The sequence below is a fragment of the Geotrypetes seraphini genome, chromosome 13 (assembly GCF_902459505.1).
Source record: "Geotrypetes seraphini chromosome 13, aGeoSer1.1, whole genome shotgun sequence".
Classification (NCBI taxonomy): Eukaryota; Metazoa; Chordata; class Amphibia; order Gymnophiona; family Dermophiidae; genus Geotrypetes; species Geotrypetes seraphini.
In genome coordinates this window covers 33,440,441-33,467,273 of record NC_047096.1, presented here as the reverse complement: position 1 = coordinate 33,467,273, position 26,833 = coordinate 33,440,441, and the positions used below count along the sequence as shown (strand labels likewise).

General features: G+C 41.6%; 2 protein-coding genes across 9 annotated transcripts in view; one reads left to right on the top strand and one right to left on the bottom strand.

The window, feature by feature from the left end:
- Nucleotides 1-26,833, bottom strand: part of PIH1D2 (PIH1 domain containing 2) — a 155,175-nt gene that overhangs the window by 35,253 nt on the left and 93,089 nt on the right. The window contains exon 1 of one of the 3 annotated variants that reach the window (XM_033918577.1): nt 10,614-10,703. The exons of 1 other annotated variant lie outside the window; for it this stretch is intronic. The gene's annotated coding sequence lies outside the window, so the exon portion shown is untranslated. Of the gene's footprint in view, nt 1-8,211; nt 8,244-10,613; nt 10,704-26,833 lie in introns of those variants that run through there. One more of the 3 variants, XM_033918579.1, reaches the window with a different exon arrangement.
- The window catches only part of NKAPD1 (NKAP domain containing 1), a 42,518-nt gene continuing 26,362 nt past the window's right edge, over nt 10,678-26,833 (top strand). Inside the window, exons 1-4 of one of the 6 annotated variants that reach the window (XM_033918580.1) lie at nt 10,678-10,816; nt 18,221-18,297; nt 18,493-18,593; nt 26,356-26,409. In XM_033918580.1, coding sequence (XP_033774471.1) covers nt 18,229-18,297; nt 18,493-18,593; nt 26,356-26,409 — 224 coding nt within the window. In that variant the 5' untranslated portion in view covers nt 10,678-10,816; nt 18,221-18,228. Of the gene's footprint in view, nt 10,817-10,879; nt 11,095-11,175; nt 11,553-18,220; nt 18,298-18,492; nt 18,594-26,355; nt 26,410-26,833 lie in introns of those variants that run through there. The other 5 variants (XM_033918581.1, XM_033918582.1, XM_033918583.1 and 2 more) reach the window with 5 other exon arrangements.

The following is a 26,833-nucleotide window of genomic DNA, read 5'->3' as shown; positions in this document are numbered from 1 at the left end:
TCTGGGTTAGCGGCAGGTAGCATGTGGGAATTGCTGCTGTTGACCCACTGAAGAGAGCACCATGCGGACACAATTTCTGGAGAGCCATGGCCCCCACAGTCCCCCTGTTCCAAAGCCTATGCACCACTCATTTCAATGGGAAAGCCTTCCTCCAGGTCTCTGCTCCATTGTCCCTACCAAAGCCTCTAATTTAGTAAAGTTTAATTTAAAACCAGAAAATATCCCATGCTGGGACAGAATTATGAGGCTCAACAACAGGAGGTCATCTGCAAATACAACTATCTTGAAAGCCATCCTAACCAATGAAAAAACTTGGATCTCAGGGTTGTTCTTAATTGAATAACAAGATCTAGTGTCAGAACAACCAGTAACGGGGAGAGCGGACCACCCTGTCTAGTCCCCCCAACTTATGGAAAAGGGATTTAACAGCAGCCCATTCATCCAAACCCTGGTCTTGGGATTATTATGTGTTTTGATGGCTTGCTGAAAAAACTCATGTATCCCATAGGTGTCTAAATACCCCATACAAAAAGTTTTTTCAGTATCAAAACTAATCAACCATCAAGGGAGATTTCAAGCCATAGCCAAATTTGATGTGGCAAGAATCTTGCACTATTTTTAACTATGTCTTCTACTACCCCCATTCCCAGTATCTGTTTCTCTTCCTTCCCCCATTGAACATCTTCCTTTCCTCTCCCCTCCCTCGGTCCAGCATTTCCAGGTTCATTAGATAGACTGTGAGACCACCAGGACACTTAGGGAAAATGCTTGAAGTACCTATATGTAAACAGCTTTGAGTGCGGTTGTATAACTACAAAAAGGCGGTATACAAGTCCCAATCGCTTTCCCCTTTCCCTCTTCCCTCCTCTTCTCCCAAGCATCTTTCTTTTCTCTCCCTTCCTTCCCACCTCCCCAGAAGCACTACAGCAGTGTGACAGCAGAAGGGGGATTGGCCTCAGCCCTGATCCAAAGCCATTCTTATTGCCCCCTCAAACTAGGGCTCGCACAATAGTGGTCAAAGCAGCTTTTGGCATTCCCAAACATCAGTGCTACTTGGGGGCTCGTCCGGGATGGACTTGACATTACCAATATTTTGTGAGTATTTCTGAATTTTGAATTCTGTTCTTTAATACTCACAGGTATTGGAGTCATGTTCCAACCCTTTATTTATATTGTAGGGCTTTTGGTAAACCCGCCGCGGTTACTGTTCTTTTGGCAAGGACAAATATTAATGTGGAGTTTTCGGTAAACTCCCGCCGTAAAAATAAGCAGCTGCCATTCTTTCGGGAAGAATGAAATTAAGTGAAGACTTTTGGAAAGTCTCTATTGTGGATTTATAGAAACGTCTGCGCATTCTGTCATCTGTACCATTCTTTGCATGCGCTTTTCTCTTCTATCGCTTAGATAAGATTTTATAGAGTATAAGATTATATTGTATATTATTAATGTACCTCGCTTATAAGGTAAGGTAAGCGAAAATTTCTGCATTGTTATATTGTTTTTTTTATTGAAAAAATTCCTGCATTGTGATATTGTTTTTCTAATGGGTCATAAAGGCACTTAGGATTCTCCACCTCCTAGACAGATGAGACTTTGTTCGCTTCAGTAATAATAATAATAATGGTAATAACTTTATTCTTCTATACCGCCACAATCTTGCGACTTCTAGGCGGTTTACATTTAAGAGAGCTGAACATTCAGCGATTTACAATATGTGGAGGGAGTACAGAGTACAGAGACTATTAGGAATCAAAATTACAAAATATAATGTTTGCTAAGAATTTCGGAGCGGACCTGTAAAGAAAAATCGCAGCTTTCCTGAAAAAAGGGAAAAAATTACAATGTACAGTTTGTTTAGAGATTCAGAAACAGCAAGAATTAGGATTTCAGAGAGCATTGTGAAAAGAAAGAGTACTTGGTGAGGTTCTGTTTAGGTGATGTATCTGTCAAATAGGGTAGTTTTTATGAGTTTTCTAAAGGCATTGTAGGTAGGTTCTGTTTTATTAATGTGACTGTCTAGCCAATGTTGTTGTTTATTTGCTTGGAGCATGAAGGTTCTGTCCAGAAAGGTTTTGTATTTACAATTGGTTATGCTTGGGTATGCAAAAAAGATAGCTGTTTCTGGTTTGTCTTGTTGGGTTGTGGAGTGCGAAATGGGTTTGTAGATATGTAGGTGCTGGTCCCCAAACTAGCTTAAAACATATGCAGGAGAACTTGAATAATATTCTTGCCTTGACTGACAGCCAGTGCAGTGGTTTGTGATGGGAGATGACATGGTCATTCTTTTTTAATCCATATATCAAGCGGACAGCTGAGTTCTGAATGAAACCCAAATAAACGATATTACAATAGTCCAGGGTAGAAAGCACTAGTGATTGCATTAGTAATCTAAACGATAGTGGGTCAAAGTATTTTTTGATGGTCTTTAATCTCCATAACATCGTGAAACATTTTGTTGCCACTATATTCGTGTGTTCAATCATAGTGAAGTGTGTGTGTCCAATGTGACTCCCAATATTTTTATTGTGTTGGTAATTGGGTAATCATGGTCTTTTATATGTAGCGTTGAATTGGCAATTTTATCTGTTGGGCTTGCAAGGAAGATTTTTGTTTTTTTTCTGTGTTAAGTTTCAGTTTGAAGTTGCTTGTCCAATGTTCTATTTCGGTCATTATTTGAGTAATGTATTTTGAGGTTTCATTTGTTATGCTATTCACTGGGATTAGGATGGAGATATCGTCTGCATATATGTAATAGATCAGGTTTGGTTTTTGCAGTGGGTGTCCTAGAGAGGATATGTAAATGTTGAATAGGGTAGGTGAAAGTGGTGAACCCTGTAGGGCTTAATATGAATTGAATGTGAGTGAACCAGGTTGTGGATGTGTGGTATAGGTGAAGTGGTTGAGTTGGAGTCGGAGATCTGATTCTGATTCTGTGGCAATCTTTGGCTGGAAGAGGGGGAGGGCAGCCCCTCCTTCTCCTTTGTTGTAGTGATAAGCAGGCTGACTAGTTTTCAGCACTGTTTGTAGGCCGGCTGAGAACTTTTCAGCAGCTTGTTTGATACATAGACAAATTGTCTGAAATAAGTTTTAAGAATGATAAAAGAATATTGGAAATGTTATAAAATGTTAATATATATTCAGTGGACAGAACGAATATGATTTCTGAAACTTTTAAACGTAGAAGAGCTCCCTGTAAGTAGGTTTCAGGTTTGTTTGGGGAACTTACCGAAACAAAATGAAAAAGGGTAGAAATACATTTGTGTAATTATTAAAACAGACAGTCAGAAAGGCATATATTTAAAAACAAAACAAATTATAATGAAAAAGAAAGAGAGAAGGATCAAAACAAAAGGGAGGAAACAAAAAATAAATAATCTAGCACTTTGTAGAAAAGATTAAAATGAATAAGAAAAGCAAGGAGCAAAGTCCCATTACAGTCCTTAAAAGGACTTTTATACTCCAAATGCGTCTTTAAAAAAGAAAGACCTTCAAGCTAGTTTTAAATTTATCAAGTGATGAACTTTCTCTTATATAATTTGGTGCTGAGTTCCAGACGGTAGGGGCCGTCACAGAAAAGATATTAGTACGCATGGTGCCAATGTGTCTTAAAGAGGGAATGGATAACAGGTTTTGATAAGAAGAACGTAATGTGCGATGGAGGTTGTGGGGGATTAATAACCTGTTGATGAAATCAGGTAGACCGGAAGCTAAGGTTTTATGTATCAGTAACATTATTTTATAAGTAAATCGATGATCTATGGGAAGCCAATGGGAGTTAATCAAAAGTGGTGTGACATGATCAAATTTTCGAGCTTTTAAGTTGAAATGATTTTAATGGCAGTATTTTGAATAATTTGGAGGCATTATCTTTCTTTCTTAGTGATGCCTTTATATAATGCATTGCAACAGGATCAAGATACAATGCAGATAGAATTGGAAAGAGTAAAAAGTGATTTGACAGCCAGGAAAAAAAAAACAGTGTTAGTTCATAGGGATGTCCTGACTTTCTGTATCTAAATACCAAGGTCACTCAAACCTTCACAGCCCTGCCGGACTCCTATCACTTTCCTGTGGACTCAATTTTGGAGACGCAGGATAAGGGAAAGAAGTCAGACTCTGAATTCAGCTTGAGGTATGTGGCACCTTTGATTTTGGGCACTTGCGGCCGCCCCAATGTTAATACTACCAAAGAGTGTCAGGATAAATTAATAATAATAATAATAATAATAACTTTATTCTTGTATACCGCAATACCACAAGCAGTTCAGAGCGGTTTACAGGGTAAGAGACTGTACATTTACAGCGAAGTTACATCGAAGTTACAGCATATTGGACACAGTTCAGAGCGATTTAAACAATGCAGGTGTAGAGAATTAATTAACAATTATATGGTATAGACCGGTGGCAAATGCAAAGTGAACCAATCACTGTTGCTTGGGGGGTGCCAACCGGGGTGAAGGAGAGGGAAGGGTAGGGAGGAAGATGAAGTGGGGTGTTATTTTGGGTAGGGAGGGTGGGGGTTAGAGGAATTTGTCAAAGAGGTATGTTTTGAGAGATTTCCTGAAGGATTGATAAGTTGGGGCAAGAGAGATGAGAGTGGACAGGCAGGCATTCCATTTGCCAGCTTGGAAAGAGAGGGTTTTGTCGAAGAACCTTTTGTGGATGCATCCTTTTGGGGAGGGGTAGGCAAACAGGTGTACATTGCGTGTACGGTTAGAGCCTGGGAAGGTGAAGTGGTGTGACAGGTATATCGGGGCTGAGCTAGTTAGGGTTTTGAAGCAGAGGCAGGCGAATTTGAAGATGATCCTTGCTTCGAACGGTAGCCAGTGAAGTTTTCTGTAAAAAGGGCTGATATGGTCTGACTTTTTGAGCCCGTAGATGAGGCGGATGGCGGTGTTCTGGATAAGTCATAGTCGTTTTATGGTTTTCTTGTATGAGCCCAGATATATGATGTTGCAGTAGTCCAGGGAGTTTAGGATTAGGGATTGGACCAGCAACCTGAAGGTGGGGAAATCGAAGTAATGTTTGATGGAGCGGAGTTTCCAGAGGGGCCAGAATTAGTTTTACAGATAGAGCAAGAAAAATATGGAAATTTGTGAGATTCAAGTTTCAAGTTTATTTTTAACTTATTGAATAGCTTAATTTAATTTGCTAAGCGATTTACAAATAAAAAACAAGGTGTACACATAAGCTTATTTATAATAAATTACATGAGTTTGACATATTGACATACAAACTAACAGATACATAAGGAAAAAAGGGCAGAACTACAATTGTATTAATAAAGCACAAAAGAAGACATGAATGGTGAAAACAATAGGAATAGGGAATAAATAAATTAAAGGCGTCTTTAAAAAGGAAGCTCTTCAGATTGCCTTTAAAATGGTTTAGGTCATTTTCTTCTCTTAAATGCTGAGGTAAGGTGTTCCATAATTGTGGGGCCATTACAGAGAAGATATCATGATGACGAGTTCCGATAACTTTCAGTGATGGAATTGTTAAGAGTTTTTGATTAATGGATCTTAAAGAACGTGATATACTATGGGGAATAAATAGTTATTAATGAATTGGGGTTCGTTCAAAGACAGTGTTTTAAAAAACTAAAAGTAGGATTTTAAAGGTAATGCGATGAGTAACAGGAATCCAATGTGATTCGATCAGGATTGCAGACAGAGCTTGATAGGTGTTGAAGAGGTTTAATGAAACCTGGTCCCAAGAGGCAGGTCTTAGTGCCCATGCAAATATGGATTCCCTACTTATTCAGACTTTCCTTTCTAACCTCCATTCTCCTTTGTAGATTCTTATCAAACAAATGATTTCAGAATGGCCCACTAGTTCTTGTGCAGAATTTCAGATTGGAAAAAGGAGCAGTGCGGGGTTTGAACCCCCCAAACCTCAGGTTCCTTAGGCTGTAGCACTAACCACTACGCAACACTCTTCTACGCTTTGAGATCGCTAAGCCTTGGGAAATCCTGCATTATCAGGGCCAGCTACCTACCTGGGGACTGCACCTGTACGCTCCTCGCGGAAGAGGGGGTCACGGGTTTCGTAGCGGGCGGGCCCCTGTCTCCGATTGAGATGGTAATAATCCATCTAGAAGTACTGGATGTTTTAATTGCGGAGACCCTGGTCACTGGCTTAATCAATGCCCATCTGGCTGGTGCCCAAAGCCGCCCTTCGGACGGACTTTGGCGCAAAGAGGGGAAACCCTGTATACCAGCTGCCCTTGTTATTGTTGACATGTTCTCCCGATAACCTGAAGTTTTTTCCCACTACAAATGAAACTGCTCAGACTATGGTGAACATTTTACTTCGCGAAATCATCCCTAGGTGGGGATGTCCCACACACATCAACTCAGATAATGGTCCTGCTTTCACTGCCAGAGTATGCAAAGATTTAGCTATCGCACTCTGCATTGAGTGGAAATTTCATCTCCCATATCACCCACAGAGTTCCGGTATTGTCGAACGCATGAACAGGACTATTAAAGATAAAATCTGGAAAGCCAAAGCTGGCACATTTGTGAATGGAAAAAAATTCCTTCCTATTGTTTTAGCTGAAATTAGGATGTTGCAAAATTAAAATGTGTTTTACTTTTCTTTTTCTTAGCAGCAGTTCGGATATATGCATGCCCATCCCAGTTTTTGGCACTAGGATATTTCTGGTGTTTTCCAGGGATCCTCTTTGTCACTGCAGAGATAAAGACGATCCAAAGAGACATTAGCTTTTCTAAATATGAGATGGTTATGCTATGCATTATTTGTCCATATACTTTACTCATGTGTTCATCTCTGTTTTGTTTTTCTATAACAATGTGTTTATTTCCAGAGATAAGTTCAGCTCTGAACACGACTGATGGAAGAATAGTTTGAAGCCTAGAGCTATGTGTTTTGTGTTTTGTCTGTGCCATGTGGTCTGTGTTTTGTCTACTTGTTTTAGTTTGAGGGGTACCCCAGGATACATAATATTGGCCATTTCTAGAGCTAGCTCTTTTCCCACTTTTTACTAGCCCAAATGCGCAATGTTCTTTTTCCCTATAATTTGCATATGCTAAATGTAGCTTAGTTAGGGGTTATATTTTAAGAAAAGGTTTTATTCTATATCTATATTCTATGGTGCTCACTTGATATGAACCATTCAGTACACATTTCTGACATAATTTTTTAAATACATTCAGTACAGAATTATGGTCTCTCTGAATTGCCATAATAGTTATATGCAGCACACAAAAACATATCTTTTTGGAATGTCTGATTAAGAACCTTAAGTACTTGAATATTGTCTCTCTTTTGCCATAACTATAACAAGTAAATGCATTAATATTGTCACATGTTGCCACATTCAGTACATGCAACCTGGTCTCTCTCTCTCTCTCTACATTCAGTACAGGCAACATGGTTTCTCTCCCGTTTTCTATCTCTTATTTGGATCACACTGAAGTACAGCTGCTGAATGATATCGGGACTCTTTTCAAATCCCTCCCTGTATGCACAGACATCATTTCATCTCAAGGGTGAACCCCACTAGTTTCCAGTGACTTGACAGATCCTGTGCACATTTCATCCCAAGCGTGCATCTCACCAGCTTAAAGAGACTGTAATTCATCTTCCTGTACCCTGACTGCAAAGACTTTTACACATTGTTTCCTGTTCATCGGATATAGCCACCTTCCTAAGAACGCTTTGCTGTACAATTCCACCTATTTAACCTATTCTACGGACATTCCAGGCTTTATTTCATATGCTGTACATCTACTACCTCTTGGTATGGGCAATGAGACATTTCATAAGCTGCTGAACTTTATTGAACAACTTAAGAAAACCTCCAAAGAAGTGAATCATACTATCACTTTTGAAAATGGACAGATTGCACAAAATTTGCTCCGAGATGCTCATGTCTCAAGCTTGGGAACTTTTCTTTGAGTATTCGCCCACTGCAAACCATGTATTTAATGTTTTAATTCACCCTATCTTAACTATTCTATAAATTTTGCTATGTATTGTTATGATTCTCCTTTGCTGTAGAGTGAAACACGTGTACATTTCTTTTCTCACAAGATTCCTTCTAGCTTTTAAGGCAGTTATACATGAATTTCCAGTATCTTCTCTGACACTTGCTAATTTGGTTCTAATTTGGTTTTAATTTGGCATGGCCTATTGCATTACCATTACCAGGGTCAGAGATAATATTATCCCATATCCCATACTTACATATTCTCTTATGACATCTTTGTATCTTTTTGCCTGGGCCTCCTGAGAAAGTTTCCTGCATCCCTTATGCACCGTTCATTCGCTCAATGACGGGTAAGATATAGATACGACCTATGCAACCTAAGACAGAGGTTTGAACTCATAATGGGAACTGTTCATCTTCATAGCTTGGAGGACGTGCTAATATATTGTTAGAGATTGGCAAGGCATAAGCGAGGCAAGCTGGCTAAGGGTACCACAAGTTTGCTTTCATTTCAAAGAATATGGAAGATGTCAGCATAGCTGTTGCAGGCGTTCAGCATTTTGGTTGGCATAGCTGGTGTCAGCCAAAGCCTATGGGAAATTGTATCAATCTGACTCTGGCATGGGGATGCAGATAGACCCTGAGGGCAGGAAGACGGTTTCAAGTAGTCCTGATTAAATCATGATTAGCTAAAATGTGTTAATGTATTAATATGAAACTATTGTCCGAGGCATACTGGAAATTTAACTACAGCCTAGTATTCTTTTTTTGGAAATTATAGGTATGCTTCACTGTTGCAGCATTAGATTTTGCTTTAGGTGATATTTACTGGCTCTGTGGAGACCTCCGGCTCCGTGTTAAACCACCCAGCCAGTAGATAGGCCAGTGCGCTTTAGCTATGAGATAGGGGTCCCAAGAGGGGTCCCAGATGAATTCAAGGCCCGAGACCAGGTTAAGGCTAGGTTTGAGTCCCTTATTATTATCAATAAGAATGTTGATTGGATTAATTACATTTATTATAATCAGCAACGCTTTGTTGGGTGTCAAAAATACTTTATCCTGTTGCACCTTTATTCCTGACAATGTAGGTCCCACGGGTAAGGTTACTATGGCCATTAAAAAATTAGAAGACCTCTCTGCTGAACTTAAACGTAATTCTGGTTTATCTAATCCTTGGGATCTGTATTTTATTTGGATGCAGGGGTGGGTGAAAGACCTTCTTATTGTTATAATCTTTATTATTATCTGCACTCTTGTTGCTTATGTAATTTTAGACTGTTCCTGCGCTGTTTGACTCATATTACAGCCCCTAAAACTCCTCCTCAATAGACATATCTAGAATATCTCTCCCTCCACGCTCATGCTGTGCATTTATGACATCATTTTCATGACGTAAGAGGGGATTGAAAGGACACATTTTAATGGATAAGTTTTCTGTCTCTGTCTAAAAGGATGTCTTTTGTTCCTGCCTGTGCTGCAGGTAATCAGATGCAGAATGTTTTGTGTTTATTCTCTCGATGGTTTGGGAAGAGGTCATTTAATCATGTTAATGAAGTTTCGTCTTTAAGACAATACTGGCTCAAACCCCCTGCCATGTACATATCCTGCTCACGCACCCCCTCCCCTCTCTTGTACATCCCCCTTTTCCTGTGATGGTTACCACTGACCCATGTAACAGATATATAAATGAATGCACACTGATAATAAAACAGGCAAAATCTCTTTAGAATACGGTCTACCTATCTTTCTTTCTAAGGGGAATTACCTCCAGATGACAGAGTGTTTTGCAGGGCAGTTTCGGGACCAAGAAACAGATCTTGTTCGTTTCAACTATTACTACAGTACTATTTATTATTTCTATAGTGCTACAAGATGCACACAGCACTGTACATTAAACATGCAAGAGATGGTCCTAGCTTAAAAGAGCTTACAATCTAATTATGAAAGACACGGACAAAAATGGTGAATCAATATATGCTGATCAAGTATGGAAATACAAAGGGAGAAGAGGTAGAGAGAGTAGGGGGCTACTGGGGGAATGACAAACAAATGTAGTGCTTTACAAATTAGCATGCATTCTCCAGAGCTGCCAAATTACTCAGTTCCATGAAAGATATTTAAGGATACTGGATTTCTAACAGCTCTATCGTGAATTATAGGATCTGCAGCATTGATTTCAATAGATAAAATAATACACTGCTTTGGGATGTTTCAGACTAGGAATGGCCAAAGTCTTCTGAGTAACTTGGCACAGCTCTGCCCTTCCCACCCCTCCCATCTTGGTACCAGTTATTAAAAGTATGTTACGCACACAGAGGGTATTTTAGGGTTATTATATGGCACCAGAAAAAGGAGGACGGATCGAGACATCCGTATTTTACCTGCATTGCTTTCAATGGAAGTAAAACCCGGATGTCTCAATCTATCCTCTTTTTTTCTGGAGCCATATGGTAACCATATTCCTATCTGTACCAAGACTAAAAAGGTGCTCTCGTGTTTGTTCCGAAACACAGGAAAATTTTAAGATATAGATTGAGTAAATTACAAAAAAGAAAAGAGACTAAGAACAAAAGGGGGAGCGGCAGGGCCCAGGGTTTGAAGAGACAGAGACAGAGACACACCGGGTTATTGTGAATTCATTTCCTAATGCAGCGCTTACCCGCCACGCGTAGTGTCAACGCTATCCCGTCGCTATGGAAACGGCCCGGCCAGGCTCCGGAAGCGGAAGTGCCGCTCCTCCCGCCCTCGGTCCGTAGCAAAGAGAGACGGGGCGGGAGGGGGGAAGGATTTCGGGGTGACACGCGGACGGGAACGGCCAGCGCGGGGCAGGGAGAGAGGAGCAGAGTGAGCTGCAGGGGCCAGGTGAGCTGGGCCTCGGGAGGCAAGACAGGAGACGACCGGAGCCGCGCACACTCCGCTTAGGGAAAAAAAAAAAACACACCAAACAACTCGCAACAACCTGATTCTCTGCCCTTGGAAGGGCTTCTGCGCCCGGACGTGGCTTGTGAAGAGAGGGCCTTGTGCACCTAATTCCCGAAATGAGAGTGTTCCTCCTTACCCTGCCCCCTACGCCGTTGGTGGCTCTCTCTCTTCTCCCCTCCGTGACTGTCCCTCCATATATGTGCACATGCTGTTGGAAAGTAGGCACTGAGCAGTTATTTTGACACTGAGACATGATAACGTGAATGCAAGCAGATTGATATCCCAGCACTTGCTCGGTTTCAAGAGAATTGTGATCTTCGGTGCAGCCAGGCCTAGTGGTTAAAACAGTGACAGAATCAAGGAAGCCAGGGTTCAGATGTGACCTTTTTCTCCCATTGCTACTGGTGCCCACTTAGATTGAATCCCTTATGAGTAGGAACATACTGTACCTGAATACTTACATCCAATGTACACTGCTGTGTACATCCAGTAGCACTATAAAAATTATTTAAAAGATAGAGCAAGTTTTAACTTTGGCCTTCATACTCTTAATTAACACTATTTGGCTTTCACGCCCTCGAATCCATGTAACAATTTTAGGTACACACTATACTTATCTTTGCAATATACACACTAGAGATTGTACCGACATCTCGCTACAGATCCCAGGCAGAAGGTAAGATGCTAAAACTTCTGCATTGTTTTGTACAGTGAGATGCCAGTGCTGTTTCTATTTTGTAGAGTACAAAAATAAATAGTACATTGATACACATATAATGATAATTCTAGTGCAATAGGTGTGTCATTTTGGACAGTAGGGTATTCTCCCCATGCTTGTGCCCCATCCCAGGTTTTCAACTCCTCCTCCAAGGGCTCTGTTACATCCTTCAGTTTTTCCTGCTGCACGTGAGCCAGAAGGTGGCTTTCTGATCTGCTCTGTATATTTCTTTATTATTTTTGGTATTTTTCTTAGTTATCGGTGCACCAGAGTTTCCCTGTGCAGGGGTAAGCTCTACTACCTGCATGGAGAAGAGGCAGACTTGGGTCTACAGCCAGCAGAAGACCTGTTTGGCCAGCCTGCAGAAAAATTTGTGGAGCTTAGGGTCTTTATCCCTAATAGGATAGTTTGTTTAAGGGGCTTGAGAGTAGGCTGTTAGGCATCCGCAGGGGGCTCAGCAGAGCTCTTTAGGGTGCCAGCTGCGATTTTGCTTTCCCACCTTCGCTTGCACGGTTCCACGGGGGTTGAGAATAAGTCCAGCTTTGGTCTAACTGGCAGTTTGTAGATCTCGGCTTTGGAGGACTGACCGAAGCACAGATTCTTCTCTGAGATCCAGATTCTTCTGCTTAAAGCTGAGATAGCCTACAGCACCTTCAGAGCGCGTCACAGTGAGTATAACTATTACAGCATATGAGCAAAATCGTGGGGTGGGATGGGAGGGTCTGAAAACCTGTTTTTGAAGATTTCTGCCACATCCTGTAGGGTCCTCCAACTCTAAAATTCTGTTTTTTGAGTTTAACTTTAGTTAGGTTGTTTTGAGCTGTTTAAAAAAAAAAATTGCGCTAAAATGATGCTGCGATGGCCATCTCGATAATTATTTTTTTCATAGTTCTCCAGATCACTTCATTTTGCCTCAAAACTGGCAGGAATGGAGTCCTTGGGCTCTTTTACTCCTAATTTACTTCAGATTTGTGCTGGATGGACACCGGAAGAGTGCCTTTCTGCCACGCAGCATGTGAAGGGGGGCAGGAGCCTCTCCTTTGGTCTCTAGGGCTGAGGATCCTTTGGGAGGCCTGTTTACTGGAAGAAAATCCCTACCAGAGCCCTAGAACAGCGGTGCACCTAAGTGTAAGGGCATGGAAGCTATGGAGCCCAAGAGATGTAAGTTGGAGTTACCTAAAGGGGACTCAGTGATGCCTAGTAAAGCCTTTTTTCCTGAATTTGTTCATTTTGATGTGGAAAGCTTATTTGGATAGCCGGAATCCTCATCTGCTTTTGACAGTACTCAGGAAGATCTAGTCTCAACCCACAGCAGCCTCCAAGAAAGCACTGTAATGCTAGGGCTGAAGTCTTCCGTCTGAGGATAGGAGGAAGGCTCTTGGCGTATGTGGAGGTCTGGGCGCAGATCTCATCAGACCTGGGAGGGTACAAGCTTGAGTTCGCCTATCACAAACCAGTCTGTTAAGGGGATTCCCTAGTGGGGAGACCAAAAAGGTAATGTAGAGTCTTGGCAACAGTATCCAGGCCAATTACCTCAGCTGGCAAACCTAATAACCTGAGAGAATGGATGTTAGCTGCAGCAGCGATCCAGTCCATCATTCTTCGATGGGGTCAGCCAACTTTCGATCTGATGGCTACAGTGAGGAATAAAAAGGTGGGCTGGTTCTTCAGTTGAGGATCTGAGCCCAGATGTGAGGGTTTGGTTGCCCTAGTTCATCCAAAGAATGAACTCTTGTACGTGTTTCTTCCATGGCTAGTAATAGGGCACATACTTTACAGAATAGCAAACCACCCAGAATGGTTCTTGTAGCACTCGCTTGGCCATGCAGGCCGTGATATGCAGACCTAGGGTGTCTTCAGAGGTACCAAAGTCTTGGACTTCAGGTATAGCCTAATCTTCTATCTCAGGGCCCACTTTGATCTTAAGGCATGACTCTTCAATGTGCAGCGTTAGAGCATAAAGGATACTAAGAGATAGTCATTGCTACTCTCCTTGAAGCCAAGAAGCCTTTGATGGTCTCAGCTTACTCTGAGGTATGGGAGATGTTTCAACACTAATGCAAGAAAGAGAAGGTGGAGCCATTTATTGCTCCGATCGTGGTGGTGCTATCTTTCCTCCAAGCAGGTCTCAACAAAAACCTCACAGTGGCGTCCCTCAAGGTCAAAGTGTTGGGCCTCTCATTTTCAAAGCCCTTGAATGCATAGCTTCCCTGGCTCCTTATCCAGACATAGCCATATTCCTAAAAGGGGCACTAAAGCTCAGACCACTGGCAAAACAATTGTTTCCATTATGGAACCTTAATGTGGTTTTGGATGACCTCAGTCAGGCTTCTTATTGGCCTATTCATGAGGCATTCTTATCTGATTTTACCTTCAAAACCATTTTCTTTGTGACCATTATGACAGCAAGATGAACCTCGGTGCTGCTGGCCCTGTTGTGCAGGGAGCCCTTCCTCAAGATATGGAGGCGGGAGTTTTCTCGTGCATGGTCTCGTCCTTTTTGCCAAAGGTCATTTCAGCATTTCATATTAATCAAGAGGTAAGATTATCAGCGTTCCAGATCACAGGGTCAAAGTAAAAAGATCGGATTCTGAGGAAGCTTGATGTGAGGAGAGTCCTACCTTATCTAGAGGTCACCAATTAGTTCCAACTGTTGGACCATCTATTTGTGCTTACCAGTCAAGCTAGATGCGGTAGACCGGCATCTAAGGCTACCATTTCAAGATAGATACAGATGACCATCTCGTCAGCATATATTGCCTGTGGCAAACAATCAGTCTTGTAAGAATAAAAATTGCCATACCGGGACAAACTGAAGGTCCATCAATCCCCGTATTCTATTTCCAACAGTGGCCAACCAAGGTCCCAAGTACCTGGCTAGATCCCACGTTATAAAACATATTTTATAACCCGATGGCATCAGCAATTATATGCAGTTCCAGTTCTATTCTCGTGGCAGCATCATATCATTACTTTTAAAAGTAAGTAAAGATTCCAAGAATCTAAACAGTCATCTTGTACTAAAACTCCATTTATAATTTAAAATATCAATTTCAATAGCTGAAAAAACCCAAAACATTTTAAACCACAACCATCAAAATAAAAATTCCAAGACGTATTTAACTTAGGAAGTCATTGGTTGCTCACTCTGCTCTAAAAATTCCTTTAATTTGTTATGATACAGTGATACATGAAAGGAATTCAAGTGTATTTTTTATGTGATCTTTTTAAATTTCTATGTTACACTTGTTGACATATAAAAATGAATAAAAAATTTGGATCTTTTCCAGATAAGCCCCGCCACTAATGGAAAAAGTGCCGAAAGTTAAGCCCCGCCACCTTTTGCCAGCGCACGCAACCTTAACCAGTGAAGTTCTCAGCACAACGCCCCCACAACGCGGCGCGATGTGTATAAAGTAAAGTGGGAGGGTTCCCCCACCACGCCCCCCCCTTCGGAGCACCCAAAAAAGATTATAAAAAAGAGGATATGAAATTTAACATTATCAAAAAAGATTATAAAAAAGAGGATATGAAACTTAACATTATAAAAAATAGGATAAACTGTCGGCCTTTTTTTTAAGGGCTCCGACGGGGGGGGCCGTGGGGGGGAAACCCCCCACTTTACTTTATACAGATCGCGCCTCTTTTTTATAATCTTTTTTGGGTGGCGGAGGTTAACTTTTTGGCGGGGCTTATCTGGAAAAGATCCAAAAATTTAAAACAAACAAAAACATATTTTATGCTGCTTATCCTAGAAATAAGAAGTGGATTTCCCCAAACCATCTAAATAATGGCATATGGACTTCTCTTTTAGTAAATTATCCAAACTTTTTTTAAACCCCGATAAGCTAACTGATTTCACCACATTCTCCAGAAATGAATTCCAGAGTTTAATTACACGTTGTGTGAAGAAATATTTTCTCCGGTTGTTTTAAATACTTAGTAGCTTCATTGCTTAGTAGCCCCCTAGTCCTAGTATTTTTGGAAAGAGTGAACAAGCGATTCACATCTACCCTTTCCACTATACTCAGTATTTTATAGACCTCTATCATGTCACCCCCTAAGCCGTCTCTTCTCGAAGCTAAAGAACCCTAACCACTTTAATCTTTCCTCATAGGGAAGTCATCCCATTCCTTTTATAATTTTGGTCACCTTTCTCTTTACTATATAAGGCCGTTTGGTGGAGGATGGACTGTGGAGGGCTTCAATGGCTGGGAGGGTGTAGATGGGCCGGAGTAAGTCTTAACAGAGATTTCGGCAGTTGGAACCCAAGGACAGTACCGGGTAAAGCTTTGGATTCTTGCCCAGAAATAGTTAAGAAGAAAATTTAAAAATTTAAATTGAATCAGTTTGGGCAGACTGGATGGACCATTCGGGTCTTTATCTGCCGTCATCTACTGTGTATGTTACTATGTTACCTTTTCTAATTCCACTATATCTTTTTTTGAGGTATGGCGACCAGAACTGCACACAGTATTTGAGGTGAGACCATACCATAGAGCAGTGATCTCAAACTCAAACCCTTTGCAGGGCCACATTTTGGATTTGTAGGTACTTGGAGGGCCTCAGAAAAAATGTCTTTTTAAAGAAATGACAATTTTGCATGAGGTAAAACTCTTTATAGTTTATAAATCTTTCCTTTTGGCTGTCTTAATAATAATATTGTAATTTATAGCTAAAGAGACATATGATCAAGAAACTGTTTTATTTTACTTTTGTGATTATGATAAACATACCGAGGGCCTCAATATAGTACCTAGCGGGCCGCATGTGGGTCCCGGACTGAGTTTGAGACCACTGCCATAGAGCAATGCAAGGGCATTATAACATTTTCATCTTTGTTTTCCGTTCCTTTCCTGATAATTCCTTTCTATTTGCTTTTTTAGCTGCTGCCATACATTGAGCTGAGGGTTTCAACATATCTCAACAATGACACCTAGATCTTTTTCCTGGGCATTGACTCCTAACATAGAACACAGGATCACTTAGCTATAATTCGGGTTCCTCTTTCCCACATGCATCATTTTGCACTTGCTCACATTAAACATAATCTGCCATTTTGATGCCCAGTCTCACAAGGTCCTCTTGCTATTTTTCCACAATCCTATTGTGATTTAACAACTTTGTGTTATCAGTACATTCCGTAAGATGTGTGGTTTCTTCATGGGTAGTAGCTTAAGTGATTTGTAGGCAGTGACCTGATCCACTATGCATACGTTCTCTAAGTTCTACAGAGTGGGCATGGCAGCATGGGAAGATACCATCTTTGGGCCCTCAGTGTTATGAGCAGGCAAAGAGGTCCTGCCCTAGATTTCTGAGACTGCTTTGTATGTCCCTACTATCTAGAATGACACACCTGTTGCACTAGAAAAATATTAGATTCTTACCTTACTCGTATCTTTTCTAGTGGATAGATATGTCATTCTGGAACCCTACCCTGTATTTCTCTAGCTGCCAACTGTCTGATTCAGGAAGTTAGAGATTTTGATATTTGTCAGACCGTAAGGGTTTGAAGAATAATCTAGTGCTATAACACTAGAGAACTGGAGAATGTTTGAGCTCCATAAATGATTGGTATGGTTATTTCAATGTTTTGATTATTCAATTATAATGTTTAACATGTTTGTTATACTTTCAGAGCAGAACAGATTTCTAATCAGGGAGTCTCCTTGTACCCTGTATAGGGCTGTTGCCTGCTTTGGTACAAACTGAAGGAGGCAGCAGAGTCTCTGAAGAAGGAGGAGGAGTTGAAAACCTGGAATGGATCTCTTCTGCATGGGTCACGAGGATGGGGAGAATACCCTACTGTCCAAAATGACACATCTAACTACTAGAAAAGATATTAGCAAGGTAAGAACTTAATCTCTTTTTAGGTATACAGATTTTGCATATTTGATAAAGAGAAAGCCAAGCAGCAATTCAGAGAATAAATGACAAAATTAGAGCAGGCTTTAGGGGTCCTTTTACTAAGGTGCGTTATTAGATTTATTGCATGCTAAATGCTGCACAGCCTATTTATATACCTGTAGCTTTATATTACATCAGTGGCTAGCTCTAGAGGTGATTTTTGGCTCAGACATATTTAAAAATGTCCAATTTCTTCCTTTGCTATAGTAATTTGCACATGTTATGACATTGTTATGGTGCCTTTTCACTAAGCTGTGTTAGCTTTTAGTTTTAGTATTTAGCATGCAGTAGCTGCAAAACCTTACTGCAGTTTAGTATGTAGGATCCTTTGTGAATTTGATAACTAAATCGTTAAACGTTAGAGATCTTTTTCCTGTGAAAGAAGTTAAGCAAGAAATGAAGTCAGCTGGTGACTTCAGGTTCTAGTCAATGGTAAAACAGTTTCTACATGTCAGTGTGAGCTAAAGGTAGGGCAGTTTATAAAATCTTGGATGTTACAATATGCTTAGTCTTTTGAGATTTCAATGAATTGAATTGAAGTGATCTGCTTCTCTACAGGGCATAGAAAGAAGGGCTTCTAAGTGTCAGGGGCACTGGTTGCTGTACTATGTATATTATAGTTCAGAAGTTAAATGAGGCAGTGAGACAGACACTGCTTTGGCTTAAAAATGTTAAGGTGTCCTGTAACCATATGTAATAACTGTATTCTTATTTAACAGATTGAAAGATGTCCCGGGTTCCTCTTGGAAAGGTGCTCCTGCGAAATGTAATTCGCCACACAGATGCCCATAACAAGGTACACTGTTGAGATTTTAGGGCCACAAGTTCTATTTTCAGCTGTCAGGTAGTACAGATAAGTGAAATGTGTATCAGTACTTCTTGATATCTCTGGTAAAGTTATAATGCCCTTTGACAGGGCATTAGAGGGAGAAAGGCTTTCATGCTTAAACAAATTACTACTTGTAATAACAGACTTCTTGGCAATTCACAGATCCAGGAAGAATCAGAAATGTGGAAAATCAGAGAACTGGAGAAACAAACAGAGGAAACATATAGCACAAAGCGCAGAGCAGCCTCCCCCGATGTCGCCAGGTTAACTTGAGGTTTTGCAAAACAATCCAGATGGAATGGAGTATTTTCAGTTCATGCGTTTTTTAAAATATGTAGATTGTCCCATCATTAGCTATCAATTAATATGTTTGGTAGTATGAATGTATGATGTATCTTCTCTGTAGATAATGAGGACCTACAACCATACTGATGGTGACATAATTGAAAAGGAGCCAAGTCGAGATTAGCTTTACAGAGCTCAGAAAACTCTGGAAAAAATTTTTGAGGTTACACAGGCATTCCATGGTTACAGTCAATAAGTGGTTAGTTTCTGTCCATCAGTCAGAAGGAGCTATTGACATTTACATCCTTAAAATGTTTTAAAAATTGAATTTAACCTCACATAGATCTTGTGATAATGGAAGTAAAGCCAGGATTTAAGTGCTGACCAAACTGATAGAAATATGTGTGGTAATGGACAAACATAAGTATTGTTGCTGTTGTATAGATGAGTCGCACCAGTGAATGGATGTCTGAAATCTCTTTGTCTCCAAGGGCTAGAAAAATGAGAACTAAAGCAGAAAGTATTAAAAAGGAAGTCAGATATAAAGAAAAAAATGGGTGCTCCAAGGGACTCAAGCATCCAAGAAACTACAACCATAAGAGTTCTTTGCCACATTTGAAATTCAGAAAGGGAAGCTACAATGTAAAATTAGAAGTTGTGTCTATTCGGGCTTCTGCAGATAATAGGGAAAAATCATTGCCTCTCCTCAGCAGTTCAAAGCTAGTATACTGGATTTGATAGCTCCACCCAGAATATATTAAGTCCCAATAAGGACATGGGTTCTCCAGTGCAGAGTCACTGTGTGGGAGAACCTGCCTTCGAAGAAACAAACAGCACTGAGGAAGCACTGAATGAAATTAGTACTCCAAAGATATACCGCTGTGAAGAGCGACTAAAATGGTTAAGGGGCTAGAGGAGTTGCCGTACAGTGAGAGATTGGAGAAACTGGGCCTCTTCTCCCTTGAAAAGAGGAGACTGAGAGGGGACATGATTGAAACATTCAAAATACTGAAGGGAATAGACTTAGCAGATAAAGACAAATTGCTCACCCTCTCCAAAGTAGGGAGAACGAGAGGGTACTCTCTAAAGTTGAAAGGGGATATATTCTGTACAAACGTAAGGAAGTTCTTCTTCACCCAGAGAGTGGTAGAAAACTGGAATGCTCTTCTGCAGTCTGTTATAGAGGAAAACACCCTCCAGGAATTCAAGATAAAGTTGGACAAGTTCCTGCTAAACTGGAACGTACGCAGGTGAGGCTGGACTCATTTAGAGCACTGATCTTTGACTTGGGGGCTGCTGCATGAGCGGACTGCTGGACACGATGGACCACTGGTCTGACCCAGCAGCGGCAATTCTTATGTTCTTATGTGTAGATCAAACAGTCTATGCCAAATCGAGGAAGAAAAAAAAGATAGCATAAGGAAGGAGCTACTAGAGGTAGAAGTCCTAGCAGGCTTCCTACTGGCATTCAACCTGCTGCCAACGATAAATTAAAAGCAAAGAGAGTCAGTCCTTCACCTCCATTGACAAGTTTTAGAACTTATCTAAAGTTTCTTCCATAAAATATAGGATTTTCACACTCTCATGCTAATGAACCAAACAAAGATTTCACCCATTGGACTGCAGACTTATTTGAAGAGGACTTATTCATCCAACAGACTTTCACAACTCTTTGTCCTTTGATTCAAAAAGGAATATACTCTCATTAGTAAAAGAACCTTGTTTACATGGATTTATGATTGCATATCCTTTTGTTACTAAAGACCAAACTTAGGGCTAGATTCACAAAACAAACCGATCGTGTACCGATCGGTTTGCAACCAAATTTCCCTCCGGCCTGATTCACTTACCTCTCCTGCGATCAGCTTCGAATCCGTGCATGCAAATGAGGAGAAACGCATGCAAAATAGGCAGGGACGCGATTCACAACACAATCCAATCCGACTGGGCTGGCCGATCAACTGAAGAAGCGACTGCTGGGAACCAGTCAAAAACGTCTTTCCGACTGGAAGCCCTGCTCTCTGCCCTGCAGTCTCTCCTGCCTGCTCGCCCCGAATGCTGCCCCGCTTCTCCTGCCTTTTGCAGCCCTGCTCAGCCCTGATTCTCCTGCCTTTCTGCAGCCCTGCTCTTGCTACCCTGACTGTTGCTGTCTCTTGAAAAACCTCGGCTCTCTCACACGCTTCTCAGGGCATGTTCTCCTCCCCAGCTTCCCAAGATGAAATTTTTTCACAAGCCTGTTTTACTCTCCCGTGTCCCAGACTAGCCTGCCCTTCCCCACAGTGCAGCCCCGCTTTAAACCCGCAGGTTATTTCCAGACCAGGCTAATTTAGCATTGATCACTTTGCTCCCTAAGCCGCAGGCTGATGCTGAGCTTGTGACCACATATCGCCTGATTTCTTTAATAAATGTAGATCTCAAGTTACTTTCTACTCTTTTGGCGTCCAGGCTGGCCACAGTCCTTCCAGAATTGATTGGGGAGGAGCAGCTGGGCTTTGTTAGAGGCCGTCAGTCAGTGTCTTGAATTTTAGGAAACTGCTTATGGCCTTGGCCTACTGCCAACATCATGAGGTGTCTTTCATGGTGGTCAGCCTGGATGCTGCAAAAGCTTTTGATAAAGTGTTGTAGCCCTTTTTGTTTGAGGTCCTTTCACATCTGGGTGTGCGAGGCATGTTTTTACAATCTCTTAAAGCTGTCATAATCCGACAGCTTGTGTTCTAGTCAATGGGGTCCAGTCCCTTCCTTTTCCCATTGCTCGAGGCACTAGGCAGGGGTGTCCCCTCTCTCCATTGCTTTTTCTTTTAACTTTGGAGCCGTTACTTTCTCTGATTAGGCTGTCCCCAGATATTACGGGGGTCCCGCTGTCCAATGTCCCAGTCAAGGTCCTTGCCTATGCTGATGACCTGCTGGTGCTATCTCACCCTTGGGAGTCTTTACCTACTCTTTTGGATACCATCTCTCGCTTTGGGGCCTTCTGTGGGTTTACATTAAATTATCATAAGTCTCAGGCTCTTCCTCTGCTTCCTGAGGTTAGGGCCTCATGGGTGGGCCCTTTTCTTTTGCATTGGGCGGTAGATCATATCAAATATTTAGGAGTCTTAATTCCTGTTTCCCTGTCTCGTTTGTATGCTCTTAATGTGTACCCTTTATTGCACGGTACTGCTGGGAAGTTAAATCTTTGGTGAGCCTACCCTCTTTCCTTGCTTGGTAGAATCCATTTGTTTAACATGCTTTTAGCTCCAAAGTGGATGTATGTTTTCCAGATCCTTCCCCTCTTTTTGAGGGCTAGAGATGACCATAAATTGCAAAGGTCTTTACAGGTTTATCTGTGGCTGGGAAAGAGGGCGATGCTACCTTACACAGCACTTTGTATCCCGGTCTCCATGGGAGGCCTGGGCCTTTTGAATATCAAATTCCTTACTATTGCTTGTGCTGTGAGGCATGTCAGTGACTGATTTCGATCTGCTGAGGACTTCACCGCTACTAGCCTTGAACTGTTGCTCCTGGGCTCTGTGCACTTCAGCTGTTACCTCCATGTGCTGGGATTGCGTCCCCTGCCTGTTGCTACGCTGTCTCACCTGCTTCCTACAGCTGTTGCCGCATGGAGATGGATTTCCAGACATCATCATTTTTCTGCTAAGGCTTCTCCTTACATGGCCATTAAAGACAATCCACATTTTCCAGTGGGTACCTCTTCTCCGGATTTTTAACGCTGGGCACAGAAGGGCATTCATTATCTTTTTCATGTGCTTATAGAGGAGGGCAAGATGATGCCCTTTTTGGACTTACAAAGGGCGTTCTCTCTCTCTCCACAGGATATTTTTCCTTACTTGCAACTTCGTAATTACATCCGGAGTCTCTGTTGGACTGATCTGACTGAAGATGTCGAAGAGAAATTGGGATTTTTATTTACCTTGTGGACTCAAAATAAAGTTCCTCTAAGATACCATCATAGAGCTCTTTTGGACTCTTCTCCAACCTTTGTGTACCAAGCATATGCAGCAGCATGGGAGTTTGATCTTTACATTACTTTGTCAGAGGCTACTTACTTTCCAGTCCTTTTTTCTTGCTATTTCTTGCGCAGGGATCACACAACAGAGATCCGTGCCTGCAGATGGGGGCGTTCCTCCGATCGCCCCCATCTGCATATTAAGTTGTGCAGAATTCGTCGGACCTGCCTGGATCGGGCTGGTTAGTGAATCTGGCCCCAAGATCACTAAGGGAAAGTTACTGCTCACCAGCTCAGAATTGCAGCAACACAAAAGGTGCACCTTCAAAGGTTGTTTTCAGTTAGCATTCACAAAGTGCCTGTCACAGCCCCACCCACCCGTGGGCATTGGCTAATTATCTGTGAAGATCTCCCCCCACCAACCCATAGGTATGGGCCAAGTATCCATAAAGACTTCCTCTTGTAGGTTGTAGGGTGCCACCCAACCATAAGTGTGAGATGGTAACTAAAACTTTGGTTTCAGTTACCATCTCCATCCTATTCTTATAGCCCTGGGTTTTCCTAAGTACAGAACATAGACCCACTGTCACAGTGCACCATGACCCTCGATTTATACCTTTACCAAGTATTACTGTTCTTGATCAACCGTCGTATTTGAATAGTGTCTCTTCAATCAATATTTATTTAATTATTTTTATACCACTTATATCCTAAGTGGCTTACATTCAGGTACTTTATCATATTTCCCTATCTGTCCCAGTGGGCTCAAACTCTGTCTAGTGTACCTGGGGCAATGAGGGGATTTAGTGACTTGTCCAGAGTCACAAGAAGCAGCGAGGGATTTGAACTCATAACCCCAGGGTGCTAAGGCTGTAGCTCTAACCACTGCGCCACACACTCCCACAGTGTAACTGTTCAGTGCTTCAACAAATCTTTTCCATAATAATCTCAGCTTGCAGAATGAGGCAGAACAAAAAGAATGCTCATTCAGCCTCAGAAACATTTCCAGAATTTTCTGAGTTCCAGGAAACTCTTCCTGCTGTGGTTTTGCTATAGGACCCTTTTATCCATAGAGAATACAAGTTAAAGATATGTGACTTCATTTTCCTGGTGGGTTTATTGTTTAAACTACTATTTACATTTTGGAGGAATATGTTCTGTTTGTATTAAGATGTACTTTATTTACAGCATTTATTAACTGCACAATCCAAAAATACTTGACGGAGTACAAACAACATACAAAGTTTGAACATTGACATTACCAATAATCCTAATAAAATCAAAATAAAATTTGATAATCAACATATAACTCATGTCTTGAACTACTGTTTTAATATCTTGCTTTCAGCAAATCTCATCCAGTCCCTTCAAGGTTTTATGCCTGATAAAGTGACAAAGTTTTTAAGGCTTTTTTAAATTCAGTACAATTTTCCAACTTGCAAAGTCCGTTTCACAGTTTTGGTCCTATCGCTTTGAACTCAAGGAGCAATATACATTTAAATTAATGGATTTACAAGTGGAATTTCATAATAGATTCCTATTAGATTGCAACATTCTAACTAGTTGATAAATTTGCAAAGTTGTTAGCAATAATAGGTGAAACTATGGGCCTCTTTTATCAAGCTGAATAGCGAAGGCTGGCACAGTAAATGCACCGGTCCATAGGGCTTGAATGAGCTTCAGTGCACTATTGTGGCTTGATAAAAGAGGCTCTGTTATTTAGAACTTTAAATATAAACAACAAAATTTTAAACTGTATGCTGTTTTATTGGAAGCCAATGTAATTTTACTAGTACAGAAGTGATGTGACATAACCTATAAAAACCACAGACAATTCTCGCTGCAACCAAAATTTATTATAATCTGCTTGCATTAGAATACTTATTATTTCAAATATATTTATTGAGCTCAACAAAAGAAATGAAACAGGTAACAATACACATAATAGGCAAAACAAGCCAACATTTTCAAGAAACCCACAACAGATAACAACCCCACCCTAGGTCCTCCTTCCAAGCGAATCCCCAGTATCGAAAGGGGTGTCATAGTAGACCAAAAGGGTTCCCTGGTGTACTGGAAAAGGCGACCTGGGAGCGAGGAGAAGTTCCTCACATCCTGACGCTCCCACATCAGAAGAGTTATCATCCGGCATCTCCACAGGCAGTAATCGGGTGCTTCCCCATCAAGCCATTGAAGTAAAATACATTTCAAGGCAATAAGCACTGTCCATTTGAGAAAAGCAGCAACTCCACGTTTACGGGGAGAATAATGTGGAACAGTTCCAAACAGGACCAGTGGAGAGCGCTTGACAGTGGTACTCCAAATATGTTCCACAAAAAGAAAAATGGAGCCCCAAAAGGACTGAATGGAGGGGCAGGTCCAGAACATATGTCCCAAACCCACCTCAGGAGCTTGACAACGGCGACAGGCCACAGACATATAGAAAAGCTTGTTTAGGTGAAATATACAATCGAAGAGTGCATTAGAATACTTATTTAAGTGTACTTTCACTTAATTCTTCTATCTTAAATCAAACAGGGGTCTGGTTTTAAAAAAGGTGACTATCAAATAATTGGGAAATCTTTAAAAACAAGGTTCAAGTTGTTACAGTTACAAACATAGAATACAACAACAGATAAGGGAGGCCCACCTAGTATATCCATGCTTCTTTCAAGCTCAGTAACATTTTTCCCCATGTACCACTACTGTTGCCTAAAGAATATCCTTTATTTTGTTTAATGTTTAGCATTCCACATTTCCTAAGATGAAAGGGGACTGCAACTGATTTCTAAAATACATAAGATTCATATGCAGCCCAGTGCATACTTAAAACCATGTTAAATATTCAATACATATCTAAAATAACTACCGTATTTTCACCCATATACCGCGCACCCGTGTAAAACGCGCACATGGATATAGCGCGCGGGGAACAGAAATTTATGTAAAAAATTTTTACTATAGCGCGCACACGCGTATGCCACGCATGCCACCCTGACTCTCCGCCGTCCCCACTCTCCTCTCGCCGCCCCCACTCTCCTTTCCGAAGGACCGCTCGCACCCCCACCCGAAGGACCGCTCGCACCCCCACCCCGAAGGACCGCTCGCACCCCCACAGCCTCCCCCCTCCCCCTCCCGCATGGAGAAGCTGCCTAACGTTGTTTCCGGATGCCAGTGAGCCCAGCTGCTTCCTCTGCCGGTGGTCCTGCCCTTCTCTGAGCCCTGCGCTGTGCTGCTTCCTCTTCCGGCGGTCCCGCCCTTTCTCTGACAGAGAAAGGGCAGGACCGCCGGAAGAGGAAGCAGCGCACGCAGGGTTCAGAGAAGGGGCAGGACCGCCGGCAGAGGAAGCAGCTGGGCTCACTGGCATCCGGAAATGGTAGGCAGCTTCTCCATGCGGGAGGGGGAGGGGGGAGGCTGTGGGGTTGCGAGTGGTCCTTCGGGTGGGGGTGCGAGCAGTCCTTCGGGGTAGGGGTGCGAGCGGTCCTTCGGGGTGATGAATCGGGGGGAGGGGGGGAACTATGTAAAAAAAATTGTATAACGCGCGTGGTTATGCACGGTTTGTAAAATCATGTATAACGCGCGCGTTATATGCGTGAAAATACGGTAATCCACATTAATTGAAAACAATAAAATCCTAATAAGGTCTGTGTGCATTTCTCCAAGGAGGTCATTTATTAATATTATTAATGGACTTATCTAACTCTGGCTTTAAATTAAATTAATGCACATTACATTACTTTTTACCAGATTTACATCCAGCTAATAGATGGCTTTGCTTTTTTCTTTCCTTTTAGATGGGATCACAGCGGATATAGAGAGTTATATCCAGAGGAATTTAATACCGGCAAGTAAGGCAACTGTGTTTAAGATATGGTAAAATCATCATGCTAATAAGTTTGACTCGGCATAACATTCTTTTTCTTGCCGCTGTATTCTAAAAAAAAAATTCAGAGATGGGCAGAATTCATGCAAGAAGTAAATCATTGTCGGAATGTCTCCCAAGCTTTGCTGTTTTTTATGTCAGGAATTAGATTAAAAAACTTTTTGCCCATTACTTCCAGGCTTCTGCTGAGTGGTAGTCATCCTGTGGCCTCTGCTGGTTCTGCACACTACAGCACACCCTTTGGGTAGTCATAGGAGCCTTGGCAATATCCAGTCTGTTCTTAAGGTCCTCCTGTAAAGATGTTCTGATACTGGTCTGGCTCAAGGGATCATTGCACCCTGAGCCAGTTTCCTTTGATGCCTTGCCTCCCCATATTGGTAGCACTTCTA